Source organism: Anolis sagrei, chromosome 4 (assembly GCF_037176765.1).
Source record: "Anolis sagrei isolate rAnoSag1 chromosome 4, rAnoSag1.mat, whole genome shotgun sequence".
NCBI classification, from domain to species: domain Eukaryota; kingdom Metazoa; phylum Chordata; class Lepidosauria; order Squamata; family Dactyloidae; genus Anolis; species Anolis sagrei.
In genome coordinates, this window is record NC_090024.1 from 153,860,339 (window position 1) to 153,886,033 (window position 25,695).

Below are 25,695 nucleotides of genomic sequence, written 5' to 3' on the forward strand. Positions count from 1 at the left end.
ACTGGAACACCCCAGCAAGCGAGAGTCCAAAAGTGGCAGGCTCAAACCCAGAACCTCAATCCATGGCTGATACCAAATGAGAGACTCCCCCTGGGCACACAGAAAACTGGGCGACTTGGAAGGCACTGAACAGACTGCGGTCTGGTACCACGAGATGCAGAGCCAACCTCAAGAAATGGGGCTACAAAATGGAATCCACGACATGCGAGTGTGGAGAAGAGCAAACCACAGACCACTTCCTGCAATGCAAGCAGCAATTTTAAATTTTATTCATTACATTTGGCCCGGCCTCAGTTTTAAATGCGTCGTGGTGTTATTGTCTATGTTTATTGCTATTGTTTAAATGTTTATTGTTTAGCTTTATGAGTATTTATTGTTGTATTGCTATGCTATTGTTTTATTGATGTGTTGGGCCTTGGCCTCTTGTAAGCCGCATCGAGTCCTTCGGGAGATGTTAGCGGGGTATAAATAAAGGTTAATAATAATAAAATAATAATAACCTGAGCCCTGCTACATGCACAATGGAGGACCTCCTTGCGGAAACACCAGAGGCACTCCAAGCTACTGGTCAAAGGACATTTAATGAATTACCAAGCTTGCAAATTTGTGTTTTGTCTGTTTGTTTGTTTTGTTAAAAATGTAATACAAATCTCTCAGTTCTTGTGGGTTTTTTCGGGCTATATGGCCATGTTCTAGAGGCATTTCTCCTGACGTTTCGCCTGCATCTATGGCAGGCATCCTCAGAGGTGAGGTCTGCTGGAGCTGGGAAAAAAGGGGTTTATATATCTGTGGAATGACCAAGGTGAGACAAAGGGCTTTTGTAAGTTGGGCTAGGTGTGGATCTTTCAACTGCCCACCTTGATTAGCATACAATGGGCTGACTGTGCCTGGGGCAAACTCTTCTTGAAGGGTGATTAGATGTCCCTGCCTGTTTTTCTCTCTGCTGTTTTTGCTGTTGCAATTTTAGAATTTTTTAATATTGGTAGCCAGATTTTGTTCATTTTCATGGTTTCTTCCTTTCTGTTGAAATTGTCCACATGTTTGTGGATTTCAATGGCTTCTCTGTGTAGCCTGACATGGTGGTTGTGGGAGTGGTCCAGCATTTTTGTGTTCTCAAATAAAATGCTGTGTCTAGGTTGGTTCATCAGGTGCTCTGCTATGGCTGATTTCTCTGGTTGGAGTAGTCTGCAGTGCCTTTCATATTCCTGGATTCTTGTTTGGGCGCTGCGTTTGGTGGTCCCTATGTAGACTTGTCCACAGCTGCATGGTATACGGTAGACTCCTGCAGAGGTGAGAGGATCCCTCTTGTCCTTTGCTGAACGTAGCATTTGCTGGATTTTCTTGGTGGGTTTGTAGATTGTTTGTATGTTGTGTTTCCTCATCAGCTTCCCTATGCGGTCAGTGGTTCCCTTGATGTATGGCAGGAACACTTTTCCTCTGGGTGGATCTTCATCTTTACTCTCGTGGCTTGTTCTTGGTCTTGCAGCTCTTCCGATGTCTGAGGTGGAGTATCCATTGGCTTGGAGAGCCCAGTTGAGGTGGTTCAGTTCATCTTGGAGGAGGTGGGGTTCGCAGATTCTTTTTGCACGGTCTGCCAAGGCTTTAATGGAGCTTCTTTTTTGACTTGGGTGATGGTTGGAGTTTTTATGTAGATATCTATCTGTGTGTGTGGGTTTTCTGTAGACGGTTTGACCCAATTGTTGATCTGGTTTGCGGATGACTAGGACATCTAGAAAAGGCAGTCTTCCTTCATTTTCTTTTTCCATGGTGAACTGGATGTTTTACGGATGACTAGGACATCTAGAAAAGACAGTCTTCCTGCAGTCTTCTGCATCTATGGCAAGCACCTCACCTCACTACCTCTGAGGATGCTTGCCATAGATGCAGGCGAAACGTCAGGAGAAATGCCTCTAGAACATGGCCATATAGCCCGAAAAAACCCACAAGAACTGAGTGATTCCGGCCATGAAAGCCTTCGACAATACATTGTAATACAAATGTCTGGTTGCTCCTGACACAATAAATTAAAAAAAATGTATTTTTGTGTGTTCCTGCATGCCAGGGACTAGATGGCTCTTGTAGTCTCTTCCAACTATGATTCTATATTGCTAAAGTGCTTCAGAAAGGCAAAGGAAGGCTGCCAGAATACTATTTTAAGATCCATGTACGAATTAAGAAACTGTTTAATTGAGACTCTTCCATCACATTGAGTTTGGGACACTATGGTAGGAAGCACACAACTGATAGGATTACAACAGGCTGTGGGTATGATCAGATTTATACAAAGTCAGCCAAGGAAATTGGTAAAGGAATGGTAAAAAAAAAAGCCCTGTATTTCCATAAGGATTTCACACTCTTGGAATTTTTATCACCACTAACATCATAATCTGCAGTTTTCAAAGAGAATACTATTTGAGTACTTACCATCATCTGCTATAAAACCCGGTGAATACATAGCTTGCGTTTGCCTATGAGTCCTTCTAAAAAGCCTGCCTCTCCCTTGGACGCTCACTTTGATGCTGTATCTGCCATTGTTTTTGAAAGCTGTGAAATACCGTGAATAGATCCCATCAAACTTTATTATATCAGCACCTTAAGACATAAAATATTGAGTATTAATTTCTATCTACCTAATAAAATATCTATTTATTTATTCTTGCATGTATGCATTTTTTAGGTGGCTTCCACATCTAGATAGTTGTGTGACCCCCATTGACAATGCCTCTGGACCAGACTTGGTACAAATACCCCCCCCCCCCCCCCCCCGGTAATCAACAGAAAATATTGGAAGACTTTGGAGATATTGTATGTATATATTTCATAAAATTTCATTCATAAAATCCAAATCAAACAATGATGATTTTAATATTTATCACTTCAAAATAACTAACCCAGGCATCACTGGGTACGAAAACTAGCCTAAAATAAACATCTTACTGTTCGTCATTTTTTAAAAATCCTATCAAATGTATATGTTCACATCATGGTATCTTCTCCTGTTTACAAGAAAATAAAGAACACATATTAACACAAGCACTTGAAAATAAACTTACCTGCACCATCATCAAATAGCTCTAACTTTTCAGGTTCACCAGATGTAGATTCAACTGTGGCCATGACAATGGCTCCAAAAACTGGAAAAAGTCCTTGAGTGACTTCTGCATAAATGATCATTGGATTAGGAAAAGCGTTGCTACTTGTGCTCATGTAGGACTTCACAGTCACTGGAGGCACAGTGGCAGATGCAGCTCGGGTGGTGACCGTTATGGAAATTACTTGAGCTGCTGAGTGAATATTCTGAATTGAATAAACCCAGCGTCCTGTCTGTAAATCAAAGTGTAACAGTATGAAATGCGGCATGTAAAACTTCTTGAAATAGTTATCCCCCGTTTATACAATGCCATGCTGTTTTATCTGTAGATAGCAAAGCTGTAATTTCAGCAGCTTTGTAAGATATATATCAGTGTGTGTGTGTGTGTGTGTGTATTAATACTTAGTCACTAAAAATCATGCTTGATCCTTGTATGAAGCATAACTTCTGGAAATAGTTATCTTCCATTTATACAATCTGTCATGGTGTTTTATCAGCAGCTTGCAAAGCTGTAATTCCAGCAGCTTTACAAGACATAACGTATATTTAATTTGATATCCCTTATATATAGTCATTTTTAATTACTGAAAATTAATTAAATATACATATGTATGAATGTTCATTTAATACAGTATAATTGAAATAAAACAGAAATAAAACCCTATTTTTACCTTTGCAGTTCCAGGAATCTTCAGCCTAGCTGTTCGGATGTTGGAATTTTCAATTACAAAGTCTGTTTTTGTGTACTTTTTTCCTTTGGGATCTGTCAGGGAAATTTCTGGTGGACTTGTGCTTGCACTCCATGTAATCAGAAAGAAAGTGTCATTTCCCACAGTTTTATCAATAGTAACAATACCATTCATCAATTTCCTGCTATTAATGTTTTGTGCCTTACTTTCAAGCTGTTGAGAGGGAGGGGGGAGTGTTAGAATATAGCGAAAAAGTGAGTGTACAGATCCCCCCCCACACACACACACACACACCCCTGCCACACACATATATGATTAGGAGGTTGCCTCAGTGGACACTCTATCTACATTCTGATAGAAATGTGGAAATCCAACATGAGGCATGCAACAGCCAATTTTTTGGTCCTTCTCTCTGTTTTCTGAAGTTTTGCCTAGTGGTTTTCCCAGCATTGTGCGGCAAATTTTTGTGGTTTGTGGACCTGAAGAAAGGAGGGGGGATTGTGCCTAGTCCAGTTGTGTTGGATTCTGCTCTCCAATCAGAAAGGCTTTACTCCAAACTTTACTGGTGTTTCCCAGGATGCTATGCCTTGGTCATAAACAGATTTGGCACTTTGGACAACTCCTTAAAAGCTATAATGGATTCATTGCTCTAACTGAGGCTGGATCTACACTGCCCTATAACCCAGAATCTGATCCCAGATTATCTGCTTTGAACTGGATTATATTAATCTATACCACCAGATACTCTGGAATAAACAGATATCTGGGATCCAATCCTGGAACATAGGGCAGTGTAGATCTAGCCTGACATGGGAGTCATCAGCTGTGACTGCCTTACATCTAAAGTGTTCTGGTCTACAACTCCCAGAAATCCCAGCCAGTTTGCCAACTGTTAGGATTTCTGGGAGTTGAAGGCCAAAACATCTGGGGACCCACAGGTTGAGAACTTCTAACCTAAGAGCTGTTGCAAATGTGTTCTAATATCATTGTTTCTAAACTGACTTGAGTAATATTTTTCTGGATAGCTATAGTTTCTGTGTTTATACATTATTCTCATCTATAAGGTCTTGGAATTTCAAAGCAAAAGGTAGAGAGATGTTTAAGCAAATATACAAAATGCCAACCAATGACCTTAGCAGAATGTTTCAAAGGCACATGCTAATTACTACACAAGATAACAATAATGTGCAAAACTTAAAACAGGCAAGACATCAGAAGTGATGCATTATTTAGGTCATTTGATGACCTAAAGCACATTACTTTCGGGGATAGCATAGGGTCACGAATGTATGCACTAAAATGTGTAGCATGACTGGTAACAGAACTGAAACAAGCAATGGTAGCAAAAACTGGACTAAGGAAATGTTGTTCTCGTTGTTGTTACCCACCTATCTTAATGGCTCAAGGTGGGGACAGCTATCCTTTAATATTTACCAACTACCTAACAATTGTATCCATGATGCTATTTATCACTACAGCTACCAACACGTCCCACTTCCTTCCAAATCCTTGAAATCCAGACCTGAATAGATTGTTGACTGACATCTCCACTTCCAGATGAAATCCCACTGAAAGCATCTATGAGGCCATTGGAATTCAAACTATCTGTGGCATAAAATGTCAAACCTCCTGAAATGTGATTGGTAGAATAAATGAGAATAGGTTGCAAACTACATAATATAAAAGATAACATGCTTTGTAATAGTGAAACCAAATGAAATTTTACAAGCATAACTGTCCCTTTTGTCCAGCAGCTTAATGTCCACAGCAATGATTCCCACCTCCTGTATCTATCCCCATTCCTCACTGACCTCAGTATCTAGCTTAGATGGTGAATAAGGGACAGACCTAACTGTTCTTAGTATAGCATCATGTACATCCTGTGCTCCGTCCTCCCTCCTTTCATTTTCTCTCTATCCTGACACATAGACACAAAATATCACTTCACTTCCCAACCGTATTTCAAGCTGTGATAAATGGGGGAAAAGGTGTTATAATGAGAAATCTCACAGACAACATTCTTCTAATATTTTGGTTCATTCATGTCACAATGACATTGTATATGAGCTGGAGGATCTCTGCATCTCATCATGCAACGCTGCAGATTCCCATGTCAGTGGAAAAGATGGAAATATAAGGAACAAGGATGTAAAATATGAAGAAAAGGCACATGGGTTTTTAAAACAGTGCACTTCTGCATTAAAAATCTGGACTCAAAACAAATATAGGAAATATAAGGTGGTAAGGCTGCTCTTTCCAGTGCACTTAAATATATTGTTTCTCAGGAGTCCAGATTCAAACAATAAGGAACACTACAGTCCCAATTTGGAGGGGGGCACTGATGTCCTTTATTCATCCATTTTACTTAATTTGCACCCTGCCTTTCTCTAAATTTGAGATCCAAAGTGGCTTTCATGATGAGTTAAAACAGTAGATTATACCAAAGATGATTGGGAGGAAAAACATTAATTTTAGACAGTTTTAAAGGACTGTTGAAATGATAAAAGATACAGCATACCCCAGTAAAAGGACCTTCTACACGAAAGTGAAGCCCGAGTAATCAGAAAGGTCTTCCCTTGCCATTAGACAGAGAGCAGAGAATGGGGCAACCCAACTTCTTGCAGCAAGTAATTCCACAGTTATGGAATAGCCACTGAAATTCTTTCCTCCTGAGATCTCACCAAACATTCCTATAATGTTGATAGGATCAAGAAAAAGCCTTCACTTCAAATATCTTAAAATGCAGACAGGCTAATTTGGGAAGAAATGGGTTTTCAGGCAGTCTGGTCCTTAATTTGTGATACTGAATGAATCACTTGTCTCAATCTGTACCAAAAGGATTCCCCTACATTTTTGTTCTCAGCATCCGATGCTCATCTGTACTCTCCTTCAGCATTTGGTTATCATGACTGCTAGGAATTGTTCCATGTAAGGACAAAGTGGCAAAGACATTGTGAAGTACATTGACACAATGGCTGGGTAGCAACCTACCCAGCTGGCATTATAGAGCACAGAAGAAAAAGCCTTTGATACTTATCTTGCTCATTCACCTGTCATGTTTGCCAGCTTTTCTAGATCATTTGAAGCCTCTGAACCCAAAGCAATGGTATGAATGATAGACCCGCTGTTTTGAATTTGGGAAAAACAAGAACGTATGGCCGGATCTTCACCATGTGTCAAAAGCACAATTTCACAGCCTTCTGAACTCGGATATTTTTTTAGAAATATCTATTTGGGAAAAAAGAGTTTTAGCAGCAATGGAAAAAAATACTGTAGGAAGCTAGCTGAAGTTCAAGTATTAGAAAAACATTTCAACAATTTAGTGCATGGTGTGGTTTGCTCATTATGGGTCAGGGCAACTTTCTAAATCATTATTCACAAAATTTATTCCCCAGCTTTTTTTCCCTATCTGTTCTTCTGCTACAACTGCCATAGCAGATTCCTGCAGTCTCTTGAAAGACAGGAGTCTAAATTGGCTCATTCCCTTGACCAGGCCTGCACCATGTGGAAGTAAGTGGGCAAACTTATATAGGCTAAACCTCTTCGGGCTGCAGATAGGTTTTTTGCACCTTCCTCTGGGTTTGCAGGAGGGCATCTTTCCCTCGGGGCATACATCAAAATGGATTAACCTCAATTTCTCCCCTCCTCTCATCATAGGGGTGCATTGCAATCCTTTTCTGAGAAAAAGAAGAAGTTGCTCAGCTACTGCCTCAACGGCTCCTCCTTTCTTTTTGCCTTAGGGTTGCCTCTGTCCATTGAGAGCCCCACAACAACTTCATGTTGAAGCTATGATCTCCCTCATCCAGAAGGGAAAGAAATGGCAGGGAGTTGATGGTTTTTCCTACTGGAGGAGGAAGAGAAAACAGAGGCAATCCAATGGAAGAACAGCAAAGCCAAGTTTATCACAGGCTCCCACAAGCGATTAGACGGAAATAATAGAGACAAAGAGAAAGGAAGAGCAACAGAGTCAAGAACTGAGGTCTTTCTTATTTACCGCCTCCTCCTACTAAGGCCCAGGGGCCAGATGCAGCCCCCTGGGCACTTACCTCAGGCCCTCCCCATTTTCCCTGTCCTCTCAGCATAAGGACATGGTGGCCCGCCACATCCTTAAGAAGAAAGGACAGGAGATGAAAGCACGCAGCAGCTGAGAGCCCTATGGAGTGCCCTCAGCATAAAGAAGAGTCCCATCCTTATGCTGAGAGGACAGCCCGAGAAAGACATGCAACAGCTAAAAGTCCTCCGGAGCACTCTCTGTGACACACCCTCCCAGCGTAATACCGAGAAGGCAGCCCAAACATCAGGGGAGGAGGATCAAGGAGGAGGATCGGGGCTGTTGCCATATGTCTTGTTTTCCTCCTGGCATAAGGATGGGGTGAGCAGCCCCATCCTTGTGCCAGGAGGACATCCTGAAGATGACCTGGAAATACTTGGAGCAAGGAATGATTGGTTCCGATTTCTACTTTGCTGTTGTGCTGCATGTGACCTCCCACTCTAAGGCTGAGGCTCAGAGCCTCTGCGGGCTGCATCCAACCCAGCCCCTGGACCACATATTGGGCACAACTGCCTTCACCAACATACTAAAAGAGAGAGAATTATTACTGTTGGAAACACACAGGGATATACCATTGCTCTTTCAGTCAACCTTCATAGATTAGGATGCAGTTGCCAGGTTTTAAAATCCCTTTGCGTGCTCTCTCTTGTGTTCATCTATTTGACAGGGGGGAAACACATGTGGAGGTTGCAAAAATTCCTCCTTTTGCAGTAGATTGGGATGTATACAATGCTTTTGTAAAAAAAATCCCCCTTCACCTGAAATCCTGCAAGCACGCCTTCACATATTTTACTTTCTCCAACGGCTGTGGTAGGAAGATAGCTTGCAAGAGTTTGGCGCACTCTGTCATTGCCAATCTTTTGCAACACACTCTTGGTGGTTGCTTCACTACCGAATGTTACAATTCCAACCCAGGATCCGCTTTCAATAATCTGAAGAATAAACACTTTTGCAGCTTGGTTCAGCCGACCAAGGCGATTTTCCTGCATTTGGGAGGGGGGGGGGGGGAGAGGTGTAAGAAGGAATTAATCAAATTTGGACAACTCCATAAATATTCATTTTAGTGAGGCTTGGAATGTGTTTTTGTAGAACACTTTTCCAATATCGTATTTGTGTGTTCACTGCTTTTTTTGGCACATTCCCTCTTGTCGGTTGTTCTTATCAGCCAAATTTCAAAATGTAGCATATGTTTGGTTCTTTTTATTCGTCTCAAATGGCACCTCGGGTAAAAGTCAATTAATTTGGAATAAACCAAGGTTTCCCTGGTTTATTCCATATTGATTAAATACCTCATTAGATCTGAGACTTCCGGAAAGGCCCAGGTCTAATGAGGTATTGGGCCTATGAGGACTGACTTTCAGGATTGTGTTCTGCCACACCCAGGGGTTCAGTCCACACAGCCATCCTGCACCTTTGGGCTTCTGGGGCCCAGAAGTGTAGGATAGCACCCATCCCCTCTCCTCCAGCCCCCCATTTAGGCCCCAAAATTTACCGGAGAAGCCTACTGGCAGCAGAGACCTCTCCCTACACTCCTTCTGGTGTGAGAAAATGGTGCGTCAGGAGATTAGGGCAGCGGGGGAGTGGCTAGTTATGGCTTTTATGACAGTGGAGTGGGAAATTCACTCTGTGTTTAGCTCTTTTCTACACTGACATATAAAATTCAGATTATCTGCTTTGAACTGGATCATATGGTAGTGGATTCATATAATCCAGTTCAAAGCAGATACTCTGGATGATCTGCCTTGACATTCATGGCTGTGGAGAAGGGCCCTTAGTTTGTACTTTTAAAAGACATCCATTAAAGGAGCTGTCAAGGTTGCAAAGCTAACTTTTCTTCATTCTTTAAAGAACACTGCTTTGAATGGTTGATCTCAGATCTACTTCAAATGGAAGCACTTTGGATCTGGTTCTTAAACATCAAAAAGCACTTCCAAGGAAATATTTTTATCCTGTGTTGCCCCTGCACTATGGAATTCTAGTGGCAAATCCAACAATGGTGGGAGAGATCTAGGGCAGCTAAAATGGATGGAAGGAGGCCCGTGGGCAGATGTTCCCACCTCATCCTAGGGGCTCTTCTTTCCTCATGCTCCACAAATCTTCTGATAATAAAGCCCCTTGGGCCTCTTTTATACTGCCATATATTCCAGATAATCAAAGAAGATAATCCACATTATCTGCTTTGAACTGGATTATAATAATCTACACTGACATGTAATCAGTTTCAAAACAGATAATCTGGATTTTGAGTTGGATCTGAATGCTGGTTGTTGAGTTGGTTTGATGTGGTTTATAACATTGTTTTTTACACTTCGTTGTTTTTATTTGTGTTATAATTTGACCGTTATATGTCTCTAACTGTGTTTTATTTGGTGAATTTTGTTGTATGTCCTGGGCTTGGTCCTGCTTTTAAGCCACTGCGAGTCCCTTCGAGGAGATGGTGGCAGGGTATAAAAATAAAGTTATTATTATCATTATTATTATTACTATTTGAAACACAACAAGATGAGTCCACAGCAGACAAGATCACTCTGCTGGCCGTTGTATTGGATCACACGTTGGACACTTCCCAAGTGTCTAGGACTGTGTGATGTATCGGTGAATAATGCATGCAGATCCCACTAAGGTGACCTTCTGCAGCTGGCAGATGGCAATTTTGTCAGCACCGATTGTGTTTAAGTGCAGGTCAAGGTCTTTAGACACTGCACCCAGTGTGCCAATCACCACTGGAACCACCTGTTTGAGAACCGGGACATCCGTAGGGATACCAACGTGCTTGTTTATAAAGCTTTTGTCCTCCCAACCCTGCTATAAGCCTGCAAAACGTGGACTGTCTACAGACGTCACATGCAACTCCTAGCATGATTCCATCAGCGCTGCCTCCAGAAAATCCTGCAAATCTCTTGGGTAGACAAGTGGACAAATGTCAGCGTGCTGGAAAAAACAAAGACCACCAGCACTGAAGCAATGGTCTTCCACTATCAACTCTGCTGGACCGGCCACGTTGTCTGGATGCCCGACCACCGTCTCCCAAAGCAGTTGCTCTACTCCGAACTCAAGAATGGAAAACGGAATGTTGGAGGACAGGAAAAGAGATTTAAAGATGTGCTCAAAGCCAACCTTAAAATCTCTGGCATAGACACTGAGAACTGGGAAGCCCTGACCCTTGAGCGCTCAAGCTGGAGGTCAGCTGTGAGCAGCAGTGCTGCAGAATTTGAAGAGGCGCAAATGGAGGGCAAAAAAGAGAGAAACATGCCAAGAGGAAGGCACGTCAAGCCAACCCCGACCGGGACCACCTTCTACCTGGAAACCAATGCCCTCACTGTGGGAGAAAATGCAGAATAAGAATAGCTCCACAGACACCTACGAACCCACCAACAGCACACTGATCCTGGAAGACTATCTTACTCGGACAACGAGGGATGCTTATGAAGAAGAAGAAGACTGGGACCACCTTGATTGGCTTGTGCCAGTCTTTGCAGTTCAATCTTTAAATCCCCATATCGTGTCAGCTTTTCCAGTTGTTTCTCTTCAATCCTGCTGTCACCTGGGATTGCAACATAGACAATCCATACTTCGTTTTTTAACACGAACGTGAGGTCAGGAGTATTGTGCTCCAAAACTCTGTCTGTCTGAATTCGGAAATCCCAGAGGAGTTTGACGTGTTCATTTTCTGTAACTTTTTCTGGCTTGTGATCCCACCAGTTCTTTGTTACAGGCAGATGGCAGTTGTGGCACAAATTCCAATGAATCATCTCAGCAACAGTGTTATGCCTCTGCTTGTAGTCTGTCTGTGCAATCTTCTTGCAGCAGCTGAGGAAGTTATTACTATTATTATTGCTATTATTATTATTTGATATGGCAATGTCGAAGGGTCCTAAGGTCCATATCAGACAGGCAGTTTGCCTATTACTTATAAATGAGGATGGAAAAAAATGGAAAATAGCATTTAGCATAAGTTTGGTAAATTTTGCACCTTGAATAGCTTTAAAATTCAGACGATATCTCAGAATGGACTCACTACTCAACTAAGATGGAAATCACCGCCTGCTATTGCCTAGAGCAGGAGTCCCCTAACTAAGGCCTGTAGGCCAGATGCATCCCTCCAACGTATTTTACCTGGATCCTGCCTTAAACTTCAGACTTGGGGTCGTCCAGGCCTGAAACGACTTGAAGGTATACAACAACTAATTAACTTGACTATCTCACCAGTCAAAAGCAGGCCCAGGGTCCTTCCGTACAGCCCTATATCCCAGAATATCAAGGCAGAAAATCTCACATTATCTGGGATTCAGATAACCCAGTTCAATGCAGATATTGTGGGCTGTGTGGAAAGGCCCCCACACTTACCATTGAAATACTGGTAAGTTTATGTTGGTTAACACTTTAACTTCATTTTAAGTATTGTATTGTTCTTTCATGGTTTTTCCACTACAAATAAGATATATGTAGTGTGCAAAGGAATTTGTTTCTTGCTTTTTTCAAACTATAGAACACCTCTCCAGCAGTATGAGGGACCATGAACCAGCCCTCTGCTTAAAAGGTTTGAGGACCACTGGCTTAGAACAACTCTTTCGTACATATCCATTGCTGTATCCAGAGTAACATATCTAATCAGAAAAAGATTTAATGGGAGACAAACTTACCTTTTCCATCCTTCCAGAAGTATCAAGTACTAGACACACAGTTCTCTCCTGTATTTTCATCAAATGAATGGTGGGGTCAGGAGGAGGAGCATCTAATGGATGTGAACTGGCAAAATCAGCAGAGCCCATAATCACTTCCCATGTGCTTTTGTAGCTGCACATTTTGTTCTGCATGTTTGGTGCCATAAGGTTATGATTACTTTTGTCACAAAACTGTGAAATCTAAATAGGCAAAAAGAGTAGCACATCATTGCGAGATCATTAGTAATTTCTAGTTAAAAACAACTGTTCCCATTTTATAAAGTAACAGTACAAAAATGGAAAATCTGTGCCACACAAACAAGTTATAGAGACTCTGTGGATTTTTAGTTTGAAACATGCTACGTCCTCTGTCATATTAAATATAAAATGTTCCAGTTTACCTAAAGTTCTGAAATCCCACAAAAAAACTACTTCAAAAAGAAAGAGAATGGCACAAGAAGGATGGGGAAAATCTAGGAGAAGGAACAAGAGAAAAAGGAGAATCATAGAATCATAGAGTTGGAAGAGACCTCATGGGCCATCCAGTCTAACCCCATTCTGCCAAGAAGCAGGAATATTGCATTCAAAGCACCCCTGAGAGATGGCCATCCAGCCTCTGTTTAAAAACCTCCAAAGAAGAAGCCTCCACCACACTCTGGGGCAGAGAGTTCCACTGCTGAACAGTTCTCACAGTCAGGAAGTTCTTCCTCATGTTCAGATGGAATCTCCTTTCCTGTAGTTTGAAGCCATTGTTTCGCTTCCTAGTCTCCAGGGAAGCAGAAAACAAGCTTACTCCCTCCTCCCTATGACTTCCTCTCACATATTTATACATGGCTATCATAGCTCCTCTCAGCCTTCTCTTCTTCAGGATAAACATGCCCAGCTCCTTAAGCCACTCCTCATATGGCTTGTTCTCCAGACCATCTAACCATTTTAGTCACCCTCCTCTGGACACATTCCAGCTTGTCAATATCTCTCTTCAATTGTGGTTCCCAGAATTGGACACAATATTCCAGGTGTGGTCTAACCAAGGTGGAATAGAGGGGTAGCATCACTTCCCTGGTTCTAGGGAAGTAATGCTCCTATTGATGCAGGCCAAAATCCCATTGGCTTTTTTGCCACTACATCACATTGTTGGCTCATGTTTAACTTGTCCACAAGGACCCCAAGATCTTTTTCACACATACTGCTCTCGAGACAGGCCTCGTCCCCCATTCTGTATCTTTGCATTTCGTTTTTCTGCCTAAGTGGAGTATCTTGCATTTGTCCCCATTGAACTTCATTTTGTTAGTTTTGGCCCATCTCTTAATCTGTTCAGATCATTTTGAATCCTGCTCCTGTCCTCTGGAGTATTGGCTATCCCTCCCAATTTGGTGTCATCTGCAAACTTGATGATCATGCCTTCTAGCCCTTCATCTAAGTCAGTGGTTCTCAATCTGGGGTTCCCAGATGTTTTTGGCCTACAACTCTCAGAAATCCCAGCCAGTTTACCAGCTGTTAGGATTCCTGGGAGTTGAAGGCCAAAACACCTGGGGACCCACAGGTTGAGAACCACTGATCTAAGTCATTAATAAAGATGTTGAACAGGACCGGGCCCAGGACAGAACCCTGCAGCACTCCGCTCATCACTTCTTTCCAAGATGAAGAGGAAGCATTGGGGGGCACCCTCTGGGTTCGTCCATTTAGCCAATTACAGATCCACCTCACCGTAGTTTTGCCTAGCCCACATTGGACTAGTTTCCTTGCCAGAAGGTCATGCGGGACCTTGTCGAAGGCCTTACTGAAATCCAGGTACACCACATCCACGGCATTCCCCGCATCTACCCAGCTTGTAACTCTATCGAAAAAAGATATCAGTTTAGTCTGGCATTTTGATAAATCTATGTTGACTATTAGCGATGACCACATTTGTGTTTGCAGACCACTTCCTTAACAATCTTTTCCAGAATCTTGCCTGGTATCGACGTGAGGCTGACTGGACAGTAATTGTTTGAGTCACCCTTTTTTCCCTTCTTGAAGATTGGGACCACATTGGCCCTCCTCCAGTCTGCTGGAACCTCTCCCGTTCTCCAAGAACTCTGAAAGATTATTGCGAATGGTTCCGAGATTACTTCCGCTAGTTCCTTCAATACTCTTGGGTGTAGTTGATCTGGCCCTGGGAACTTGAACTCATTTAGAGCACCCAGATATTCCTGGACGACTTGTTTCCCAATTTGGGGTTGGATGTGCTCTAATCCCTCATCCATTACATCTTCTGAGGTTGAAGATTACTTTCTTTTTGTGAGAAGTCTGAGGCAAAGAAGGCATGAAGTAGTTCTGCCTTTTCCCTACCCCCTGTCAGCATTGCCCCATCTTCTCCTCGAAGAGGCCCTATCGCCTCCTTGTTCTTCCTTTTTCTACTGACATAAGAAAAGAAGCCCTTTTTATTGTTTTTAATGTCCCTGGCAAGCCTGAGCTCATTTTGTGCTTTAGCATTACGGACCTTTTCCCTACAGGAGAAGGTAAACAGGACTGAATATCTGTGACTAGTAATAAAAACATCTAGCGAGCTCTACTTCCAAATTTGCATTAGCTGCAGAATTACATGCTGTAGTCACCTGAAACCATGAAACAAGATTCCATTTGGCAACAAGTTGAAGAATATTTTGTATTTTTGAAGAGACACATTAAACTAACAAATTCTTATAGTATCCCCATAGACATACTTACTGAAGACAGACTTTGCATAAACATTATCGATGCCGACGCAGTTTGCTTTATATGAGGGATAAACAGACATCCAGGCTCATAAAGCTCAGTTTGGCGTTCAGTTCTGCAATTTCTGATTTCGCCTTCAAGAGTTTGGAATATGTATTGGCCAGTGATACCAGCTGAGCATCTAAAGAATATTCAAATAATACAGTTAGCATATATGGTCATTTATAAATTGCCCTTATGCCTAAATTGAGGGAAGGTTTGGGAATCAAAATTATGGATTTTGATATGACATGTGGATAGGCCAAGAGTTATTTCTGGAGAGGGGAAAGTATCAATGCCACCTTGGGGGTCCTGCTGTTAACATTTCCCCATCTAGGAGTGGCATCATGATGGAGAAAGTAGAGGAGTAGGTTCTTGTGGGTTTTTTCGGGCTATAGAGCCATGTTCTAGAGGCATTTCTCCTGACGTTTCGCCTACATCTATGGCAAGCATCCTCAGAGGTTGTGAGGTCTGTTGGAAGTAGGAAAAATCTATATATATAAATCTGTTAGGTTGGTTCAACCGGACAGCAAAACTCCACAACCCCCCAACGAAACTTAACCAAAATTCCCATGCCCATAACACAACCCACAAGGTCCAAACATATCTACTCAAAATGAAAAACAACACAACAACACACTCACAAAACGGCAAAACAACAAAACTCAAAAAACCAACGAAACTTAACCAAAATTCCCATGCCCATAACACAACTCACAAGATACAAACATATCTACTCAAAATGAAAAACAACACAACAACACACTCACAAAACGGCAAAACAACAAAACTCAAAAAACCCCAACGAAACTTAACCAAAATTCCCATGCCCATAACACAACCCACAAGGTACAAACATATCTACTCAAAATGAAAAACAACACAACAACACACTCACAAAACAGCAAAACAACAAAACTCAAAAAAACCCAATGAAACTTAACCAAAATTCCCATGCCCATAACACAACCCACAAGGTACAAACATATCTACTCAAAATGAAAAACAACACAACAACACACTCACAAAACGGCAAAACAACAAAACTCAAAAAACCCCACGAAACTTAACCAAAATTCCCATGCCCATAACACAACCCACAAGGTACAAACATATCTACTCAAAATGAAAAACAACACAACAACACACAACAACACACTCACAAAACGGCAAAACAACAAAACTCAAAAAAACCCCAACGAAACTTAACCAAAATTCCCATGCCCATAACACAACCCACAAGGTACAAACATATCTACTCAAAATGAAAAACAACACAACAACACACTCACAAAACGGCAAAACAACAAAACTCAAAAAAACCAACGAAACTTAACCAAAATTCCCATGCCCATAACACAACTCACAAGATACAAACATATCTACTCAAAATGAAAAACAACACAACAACACACTCACAAAACGGCAAAACAACAAAACTCAAAAAAAACCCAACGAAACTTAACCAAAATTCCCATGCCCATAACACAACTCACAAGATACAAACATATCTACTCAAAATGAAAAACAACACAACAACACACTCACAAAACGGCAAAACAACAAAACTCAAAAAACCCCGACGAAACTTAACCAAAATTCCCATGCCCATAACACAACCAACAAGGTACAAACATATCTACTCAAAAAGAAAAACAACACAACAACACACTCACAATATGACAAAACAACTGAGCATGCGCATTGGCGCCCAGCCGCAAGTTCCCTGGGAGCGCACACAGCCTTCCGGCCAACGTTCCCTCTGCGGAAGCCATGCTCACTCCAAGCCCCGCCGCGCCGCTTCTCGCACACACACACCCCCTGCCGCACGCACACACACAACCCCACGCTCCATCACTCCCCCCACCGCCGCACACACACACGCAACCCCACGCTCCATCACTCCTCCGCCGCCGCACACACACACGCAACCCCATGCTCCATCACTCCCCCCCGCTGCTGCACACACACACGCAAGCCCACACTTTATCACTCCCCCCGCCGCCGCACACACACACGCAACCCCACGCTCCATCACTCCCCCGCCGCCGCACACACACACGCAACCCCACGCTCCATCATTCCCCCTGCCGCCGCACACACACACGCAACCCCACGCTCCATCACTCCTCCGCCGCCGCACACACACACGCAACCCCACGCTCCATCACTCCCCCCCGCTGCTGCACACACACACGCAAGCCCACACTCTATCACTCCCCCCGCCGCCGCACACACACACGCAACCCCACGCTCCATCACTCCCCTGCCCCAATCTTACCTCCTTTTACTTCACGCCACCTCCAAACCCCACCCCGCCTCTTCCCACCCTGTCAAAATCCAGGAAAGACAGGAGGGAAGAAAAGAAGGAAGAAAGAGAAAGGGAGGTAAAGAAAAAGGGGGAAGGAAGGAAAGTTAGAGAAAGAAGGAAGAAGAAAAGGAAAGAAAAGGAAAGATGGATGGAAAGAAAAGAGAGATAGCAGAAGAGAAATAAAAAGGGGGAAGGAAGGAAAGAGGTAGAGAAGGAAGAAATGAGAGACAGAGGGAGGGAAAGAAAAAGAGGGAAGGAAGGAAGGAAGGAGAGAAGGAAAGAAAAAAGGGAATGAAGGAAAGAGGGAGTGAAGGAAGGGCGAAGATGTAGAGAAAGAGGGAGGGAAGGAAAGAAAGAAGGAATGAGAGAAGGAAGAGAAGAGACCAGAAGGGAAAGAAAAAGGTGGAAGGAAGGAAGGAGAGAAGGAAAGAAAAAAGGGAATGAAGGAAGGAAAGAGGGAGTGAAGGAAGGGGGAAGATGTAGAGAAAGAGGGAGGGAAGGAAAGAAGGAAAGAGAGAAGGAAGAAAAGAGACCAGAAGAGAAAGAAAAAGGGGGAAGGAAGGAAAGAGATAGAGAAGGAAGAGGAGAAGGAAAGATGGGAGGGAGGGAAGGAAGGAAGGAAGGAGGGAAAGAAGGAGAGAAAGAGGGAAGGTTGGCCACAGCAACACGTGGCGGGCAAAGGACGTTATTTCTATTATTATTATTATGCTATTCTTCCTATGAGACCCTTTTAGGGGGAATGGGAGAGGTGTCAGGTCCCAGAGGCAATGCATTGCATTATTGTTATTGTTATGATGGTGGTGAAATAAAAGGAAATAAAAAGAGAAAGAAGGAAGCAAACAGGGAGGGAAGAAAGGCAAAGGAAGAAAGGGGGAGGGAATGAAGGAAAGAGAGAAGGATGAGACCAAGTAGTGAAAGAAGGAAAGAAAGAAAGAGGTAGAGAAGGAAGAAAGGAGAGAAAGGGGGAGGAAAAGGGGGAAGGAATAGGTAGGTACCTCTCTTTCATAATAGTCCAGATATCTACCTCAACTTTGATAAGTTTAACTATAGGCCACAGCAACGTGTGGCAGGGCACAGCTAGTGGGTTTATATATCTGTGGAATGGCTGGGGTGGGGCAAGGAGCTCTTCCCTGCTGCAGTTAGGTGTGAATGTTTAGCTGATCACCTTCATTAGCATTTGAAGGCCTGCCTGAGCCTGGGAAAATCTGTTGCTGGGAGGTGTTAATCTGTGCCTGGTTTTTTCCTCTCTGTTGTTTAGCTGTTATAATTTTAGAGTTTTTTAATACTGGTAGCCAGATTTTGTTCATTTTCATGGTCTCTTCCTTTCTGTTGAAATTGTCCACATGCTTGTGGATTTCAATAGCTTCTCTGTGTAGTCTGACATGGTGGTTGTTGGTGTGGTCCAGCATTTGTGTGTTCTCAAATAATATGCTGTGTCCAGGCTGGTTCATCAGGTGCTCTGCTATGGCTGACTTCTCTGGTTGAAGTAGTCTGCAGTGCCTTTCATGTTCCTTGATTCGTGTTTGGGCAATGCTGCGTTTGGTGGTCCCTATGTAGACTTGTCCACAGCTGCATGGTATACGGTAGACTCCTGCAGAGGTGAGAGGATCCCTCTTGTTCTTTGCTGAACGTAGCATTTGTTGGATTTTCTTGGTGGGTTTGTAGATTGTTTGTATGTTGTGTTTCCTCATCAGCTTCCCTATGCGATCAGTGGTTCCCTTGATGTATGGCAGGAACACTTTTCCTCTGGGTGGATCTTCATCTTGACTCTCGTGGCTTGTTCTTGGTCTTGCAGCTCTTCTGATGTCTGAGGTGGAGTATCCATTGGCCTGGAGAGCCCAGTTGAGGTGGTTCAGTTCATCTTGGAGGAGGTGGGGTTCGCAGATTCTTTTTGCACGGTCTGCCAAGGCTTTAATGGAGCTTCTTTTTTGACTTGGGTGATGGTTGGAGTTTTTATGTAGATATCTATCTGTGTGTGTGGGTTTTCTGTAGACGGTGTGACCCAATTGTTGATCTGGTTTGCGGATGACTAGGACATCTAGAAAAGGCAGTCTTCCTTCATTTTCTTTTTCCATGGTGAACTGGATGTTTGGGTGGATGCTGTTAAGATGGTCCAGGAACCTGTTGAGTTCTTCTTCTCCATGGCTCCAAATGGTGAAGGTGTCATCCACATATCTGAACCATATCGTGGGCTTTTTGGTTGCTGTTTCCAGGGCTTGTTCTTCAAAGTGTTCCATGTAGAAGTTAGCTATGACCGGGCTGAGAGGGCTCCCCATAGCTACTCCATCTTTCTGTTCGTAGAATTCATTGTCCCACTGAAAGTAACTGGTGGTAAGGCAATGGTGAAACAGAGCCGTGATGTCTTCTGGGAACCTCTGGTTGATGAAGTCTGTACTTCTTTTAGTTCCTCCCAGAATGGACTGAGGCACCTTCTACACTGCCATATAATTCAGATTTTCAAATCTAATAATCCACATTATCTGCTTTGAACTGGATTATATGTGCCTACAATGCCATATAATCCAGTTCAAAACAGATAATCTGCGTTTTATTTGGGAGTGTAGAAGGGGCCTCAGTTCCTGCCTTTTGCCATCCTATTCAACAACAATCATTTTAAAATTTCTGGCCACAGCAGTTTGGTGACGTTCTTAAAAAAACAATAATGGCTCTTCTGAAAAAATAAATATAAATTGTTCAGCTTCCTTCCCTTCTTCCTCACGTTTCCCCTCTTTTTCACCTTCGCCCACCTACATCTCCCACTGTCCCTTCCTTCTCCCAATTTGTTGCTGTGCCATGCCATCCTCAGGTGAATTTTCAGTCCTCTTTTCCTTTCTCTCCCACCTTTTTTTTTATTTCACACTGTCACCTTCCTACCTCTCCTTCAAGGAACAGGAAGAGAAGCGGGATAAAACAAGGAGGGAGTTGGGGCCGAAGGGCAAGATGGGGGAGAGAAAGAGTGGCAATAGGAGACCCTTAGCTTCCCATTATAAAATGGAATATTCCTGTAAATAAAATTAGTATATCAAAAGGGGAGTGGAAAGCAGTAGATTCCCTGGGACATAAATACTAGGACCTGTGTTGCTTTTTTTAAAAAAAAAACTGCTTTGTTGCAGCCCACCTTTTTAATTCTGTTCACACGGCAGCCCCAACCTCCAGAAGTTAGGCACAGCAGTACAAGCTTGTGAACAACCAACCAACCAACCACAAGTATGACAATCACGAATGTGGAAGGCTGTTTGTATAAATGTATATGGTGTATTGTGAAGCCATTGTCTTTGTTCATACCTCTACTAAAGGATTAGATCAGCGTTTCCCAACCTGGGGGTCAGGACCCCTGGGGGAGTCGCGAGGGGAGTTTCGGGGGGGGGGGGGTCACCAGAGACCATCAGAAAACACATATTTCTGATGGTCTTAGGAACCCCTTTGGCAGAAAAGGCTGAAGATCTCTCCACCTGTCCTTCTCATCCTTTTTTGGAAATAGATGGCGAATCTTCCCACCAAAAGCCCCCCTCCTGCTGTGATTGGCTGACCTCTCAACCAAGGGGAGGGCTGTTTCTGAGACTTCAAGTGGGGAGGGGAGATGCAGGGAGAACTACAATTACCTGGATGCAGAGAGAACTACAATTACCATCATGTTGAGTCAGTCCCCACTCCCAAACCACACCAGTATTTGAAGTTAGTCATATTGGATATTTATGCCAAGTTTGGTAAAGATCCGTTAACTATAACTCCCAACGTCCCAACCTCAGTCCCCTCAAAACCTCACCAGTATTCAAAGTTTGGCATGTTAGGTGTGTGTGGCAAGTTTACTTGTTCCATCACCAATTTTGTACAGAGTGTTCTCTGTGTGTTGGTGAATCACAATCCCAGAATTCCAAAACAGCCCCCCCAACCCCATGTATTCAATGTTGGCCAGTTAGGTAGTGTGCCAAATTTGGTGCAGATCCATCAATCCAGTGATCTTTGATAAATCCCAGCAACTACAACTCCCAAATGTCAAGGTCTATTTCCCCCAAAGTCCCCCAGTGTTCACATTTAGGCATATTGAATATTTGTCCCAAGTTTGGTCCAGACCCATCATTGTTTGAGCCCACTGTGCTCTCTATATGTAGGTAAATTACAAATTCAAAAGTCAAAGTCAATGCTCACCAAACCCAGTATTTTCTGTTGACCATGGGAGTTCTGTGTGCCAAGTTTGGTTCAATTCCATTGCTGGTGGAGTTCAGAATTGAACCAAACTTGACACACAGAACTCCCAAGGCCAACAGTTGTAGGTGTAGTTGCTGGGAGTTGTAGTTGCTGGGATTTATAGTTTACCTTTGATTGTAGGTGAACTATAAATCCCAGCAACTACAACTCCCAAATAACAAAATCAACCCCACCCCACCCCCAAATTCGGGTGTATCGGGTATTTGTCCTGCAAATCAGATATTTACATTACAATTCATAACAGTAGCAAAATTACAGTTATGAAGTAGAAACGGAAATAGTTTTATGGTTGGGGGTCGCCACAGTATGAGGAACTATATTAAGGAGTGACAGTATTAGGAAGGTTGAGGACCACTGAGTTAGACTTTGTTAATGTAATTCAGTTCAGCCATTTCTCTTCCTTTGTAATTTCATGTTCAAGGATCACACCCTGGTCCTCAGTTGTGGCCTTTGAACAAGGTTGGGGCCCTTGAACAAGGAAAGTGGCTTCATATTTACAAATCCTCCTTCAGAAATAAAGATTATTGTTAAAAGTGTTCACACATTTCTTTTCTCCCCCTTCCTTCCTCGTATTTAATACTAGAAGGGAATAACATGGCTACTTCTTTGAAAACTATACTTTTAGTATGGTACCTTGTTGCTTCAGACTTGTTTGCTCCAGTAGAATAGAAAGGTGCATCATTACTGTATTCATTAAAGACACCCCATCTGAGATGAGCCCATTCATGGACTAAGACTCTGCCTGTGAGAAGCCAATAAAAACAAACCTAATTGGAGCAGCATTATTTTTTGCTGCATGTTCTCCTGCAACCCCCCTTCAAAGATCTAAATAAGATTGGAAATTATTTAGAACAGAAACTGAATAGCTATGAAACAGACAGACAGTTAGATGACTCTTTTGTCTTTAACAGAATGCAAATGTACACAAGTGAAGTTACTCTGGATTCTAGTATTGTGAAACAGACATCATGTGCCTGTACTCACTCATTGGGCAATTACTTACTTACTTAGGCGATCCCTCGTTGGACGAGTAAGATGGTCTTCCATCATGGGTTTCCTTGTGGGTCCGCATGTGGCTGTGGAGCCCTATTCTTGCTCTGCATCTTCTTCCGCAGTGAGGGCATTGGTTTCCAGGTGGAAGGCGGTCCCGGTCGGGGTTGGCTTGACGCGCCTTCCTCCTACTCACTCATTGGGCAATATATGTCATAGTAATATATAGCATTTCATAGCATCACATTTCTAAACACACAAACACTAACTTTGAAAACTACAACACACTATTTTTAAAACACACATCAACAATCCCCCTGAGCTTTCAAAGTTACTTAGCAAAAACAATCACAAAACATCTTACCACTAAGAAAAAACATTTCACACTGTTCTCTCTATCTCAAGTCTCTTAGAGTTCCTTTGGCTAACACACAGTTACAATACATTGTTCAAACTTCTTAAACCTTATACATTTCTACTCGAATACATTGATTACATAACACATCAAAAACTGCATCTATATTGTTACAATCAATTGTTTTCGCATCACTTAGCAAAACAACAAAAAAACAACAACTCAGAACATTTCAGTTTCAAAACCTTTGAACTTTGTTATACACATCTCTTTGGCACCAACCCCCTTTTTGTCATATTCAACCTGTTTGAAATCCTCGATTTCTGTGAATCCTGGACTATGTGCCTTCCTTTGCATCTCTATTTCTCCTTTGTGTCTTCTCCCTGCATTTCTATCTACCTCATAGACAATGCAAACACTCATAAGTCTGAAAGTCTTCATCTCTTCTTTTCTTCTCTTCTTTCTTCTTCTGCAGAATTAATTACGTTCTCACTCATCTGCACACAAAACGTTTTCGAAACTCACTCTCACCTCTACAATGCAAACTAAACATTGGAACTTTTCACACTCTCTCTCTCTGAGCGTTCAGTCAATCTTGCAACTCCATTTTTCACAACACAACTCCTCTCTCTCACTCAACACCACTCTCTTCCACACACAAAACCCATTTATCTTGATTTAGCTAAATGAGGTGGTTCTTTATAGATCTTTGACTGTGGTGGAACTTTAATAAATGCTGGTTTCCGAGTTGTTTGGCTCTTGACTTGTGTGGTGGTCTTTCGCACTTGATGCTTTCTTTGCAATTGGATGCAAATTGTGGAGTTGCTCCACAGCACCTAAAACAGATGCCCTGCTTTTGAACTATCTGTTGTCTTCCTTTGTGTGGCTTTTTGCCAAATTCCCAGCAATTGGCCAAACTGTGAGGCTTTTGATGAATGGGGCAAAGCACCTCTTTCACCTCCGACTTGGGTTCATCCGTCTTGTGTTGAGTTTCAACAGCCTTTACACTGACCGGTCTTTTGGCTTCTCTAGATGTTTCTTGTCCACTTTAGGCACTTTAGAAGTCTCTGTAGACCTAAAAGTACCTTCCAGAACCTCTTTGTTCAAGAGATGTCTATCCCAGCCTGCATCACCATCAAAATACGCTACCTTTGCAAGTTTCACAGTCTTTGGAGTGTCTTGAAATGTTAGAAAATCTTTATGATAACCCAAGAACAAAAGGCCTCTGCACCAAATAGGCTCATTTCTTACTCTCTGGTTGTAAGGAATCAACACATTTGCTTTCTGCCCAAAAAATCTTCAAATTCTTGTAATTTGGCATCATATTGTACATTTTTCTAAATAGAATTTCATTGCTGCTCTCATCCCACATCCTGTTGGTCACATAGTTACTCGTGTGTAATGCATCAGCCCACAAATTCTTAGGACATTGGCTGTCTAGAAGCATGCAATCTTTCATCTGGTTCAAAATTTCCATTCTCTTTAGAGCAATGCTTTCTTCTACAGGTTTGTACGTGTCAGTGTGGGTGTATTTGATATCTCTCACATCTAGAATGCCCTTCACCTCACTGGTCAAAATATCTACTCCTTTGTCAAAAATCATGGTTTCCACTTGTGTATCATACACAGTCTGCACTATGTTCAACCAACTAGCAATTTTTGTTGGTACTTCACTTTCATCTTGGCAATTGTTTTTCTCAAACATTTCATAAATTTTGTTTCTTTTCACCCCCTTGGCCACAATTTTGCCATCTTTTATTATAAAACAATATATCCCTCTAAATATCACTTTGTAGCCAAATTATGTCAAAGATGCTGCACTCAATAATTGGTTTTGATTTCTGGAACATACAGCACATTTTCCCCAATTCACACCTAAACATGGAATATATGCAGTCCCAAAACGATTGAAAGTTCTCAAAGTCCCATCAGCCAGTGTCAATGGTGAACCCTGAGTGTCCTTCACATCCTTCAACTTACTCAGATCATAGACAACATGGTGGGTAGTTCCAGAATCTAGGACCCACTTGTCCTTATCAGGAACTTTCCCATTAGCAGCCATGAAAACCTTCGGCTGGATGGATGTTTTTTTATATAAATCATCTTTATTATGCAGATTTTCAATAATTATGACATACAGTACAAAGGGGGGGGGCTGGATGGATATTGCTGTTCCTCTTCCTCTTGCTTTCCCACGAAAACCTCTGGCTCCCCCTCTGGGCCGTTGTTTGGTAGTTGGACAAGTTCTAATCAAATGTCCTGGTTTTCCGCAGCCATAACAAAACCGTGTTTTGGCTTGGAATGCACCTGCAACCTCCTGGTTCCCAGGCTCGCCTCCAGGATCGCCATCCAGCTGTAACGCCCCCTGTGGCTGGCACTCACTCCTCTGCTGCTCTTCAAAATTTCTCCTGTCGATTTCCTCAAGGATTTTACTGCACATCATTTTAAGAATGGTAGTCTGCAGCCCTTCTCTGGTTAGGAGATTCTCCATAAAAGCACTCCACTGTGAGAAGCTTATATCACTCATCTCTTCCAGCTTCTACAGCATGCTCAGGGGATTTACACCAGCCATCTCTCTCTGCTCTCCTCAGCCCACACA

General features: G+C 42.5%; 1 protein-coding gene across 1 annotated transcript in view; it reads right to left on the reverse strand.

Moving 5' to 3' along the window:
• The window catches only part of LOC132773407 (calcium-activated chloride channel regulator 1-like), a 50,423-nt gene that overhangs the window by 8,538 nt on the left and 16,190 nt on the right, over positions 1 to 25,695 (reverse strand). Inside the window, exons 4-12 of the mRNA XM_067467782.1 lie at positions 22,385 to 22,493; positions 15,205 to 15,373; positions 12,475 to 12,696; positions 8,590 to 8,814; positions 6,831 to 7,008; positions 5,303 to 5,409; positions 3,763 to 3,993; positions 3,054 to 3,324; positions 2,425 to 2,592 (exon numbers count right to left, since the gene is read on the reverse strand). Coding sequence (XP_067323883.1) covers positions 2,425 to 2,592; positions 3,054 to 3,324; positions 3,763 to 3,993; positions 5,303 to 5,409; positions 6,831 to 7,008; positions 8,590 to 8,814; positions 12,475 to 12,696; positions 15,205 to 15,373; positions 22,385 to 22,493 — 1,680 coding nt within the window. The remainder of the gene's footprint in view (positions 1 to 2,424; positions 2,593 to 3,053; positions 3,325 to 3,762; positions 3,994 to 5,302; positions 5,410 to 6,830; positions 7,009 to 8,589; positions 8,815 to 12,474; positions 12,697 to 15,204; positions 15,374 to 22,384; positions 22,494 to 25,695) is intronic.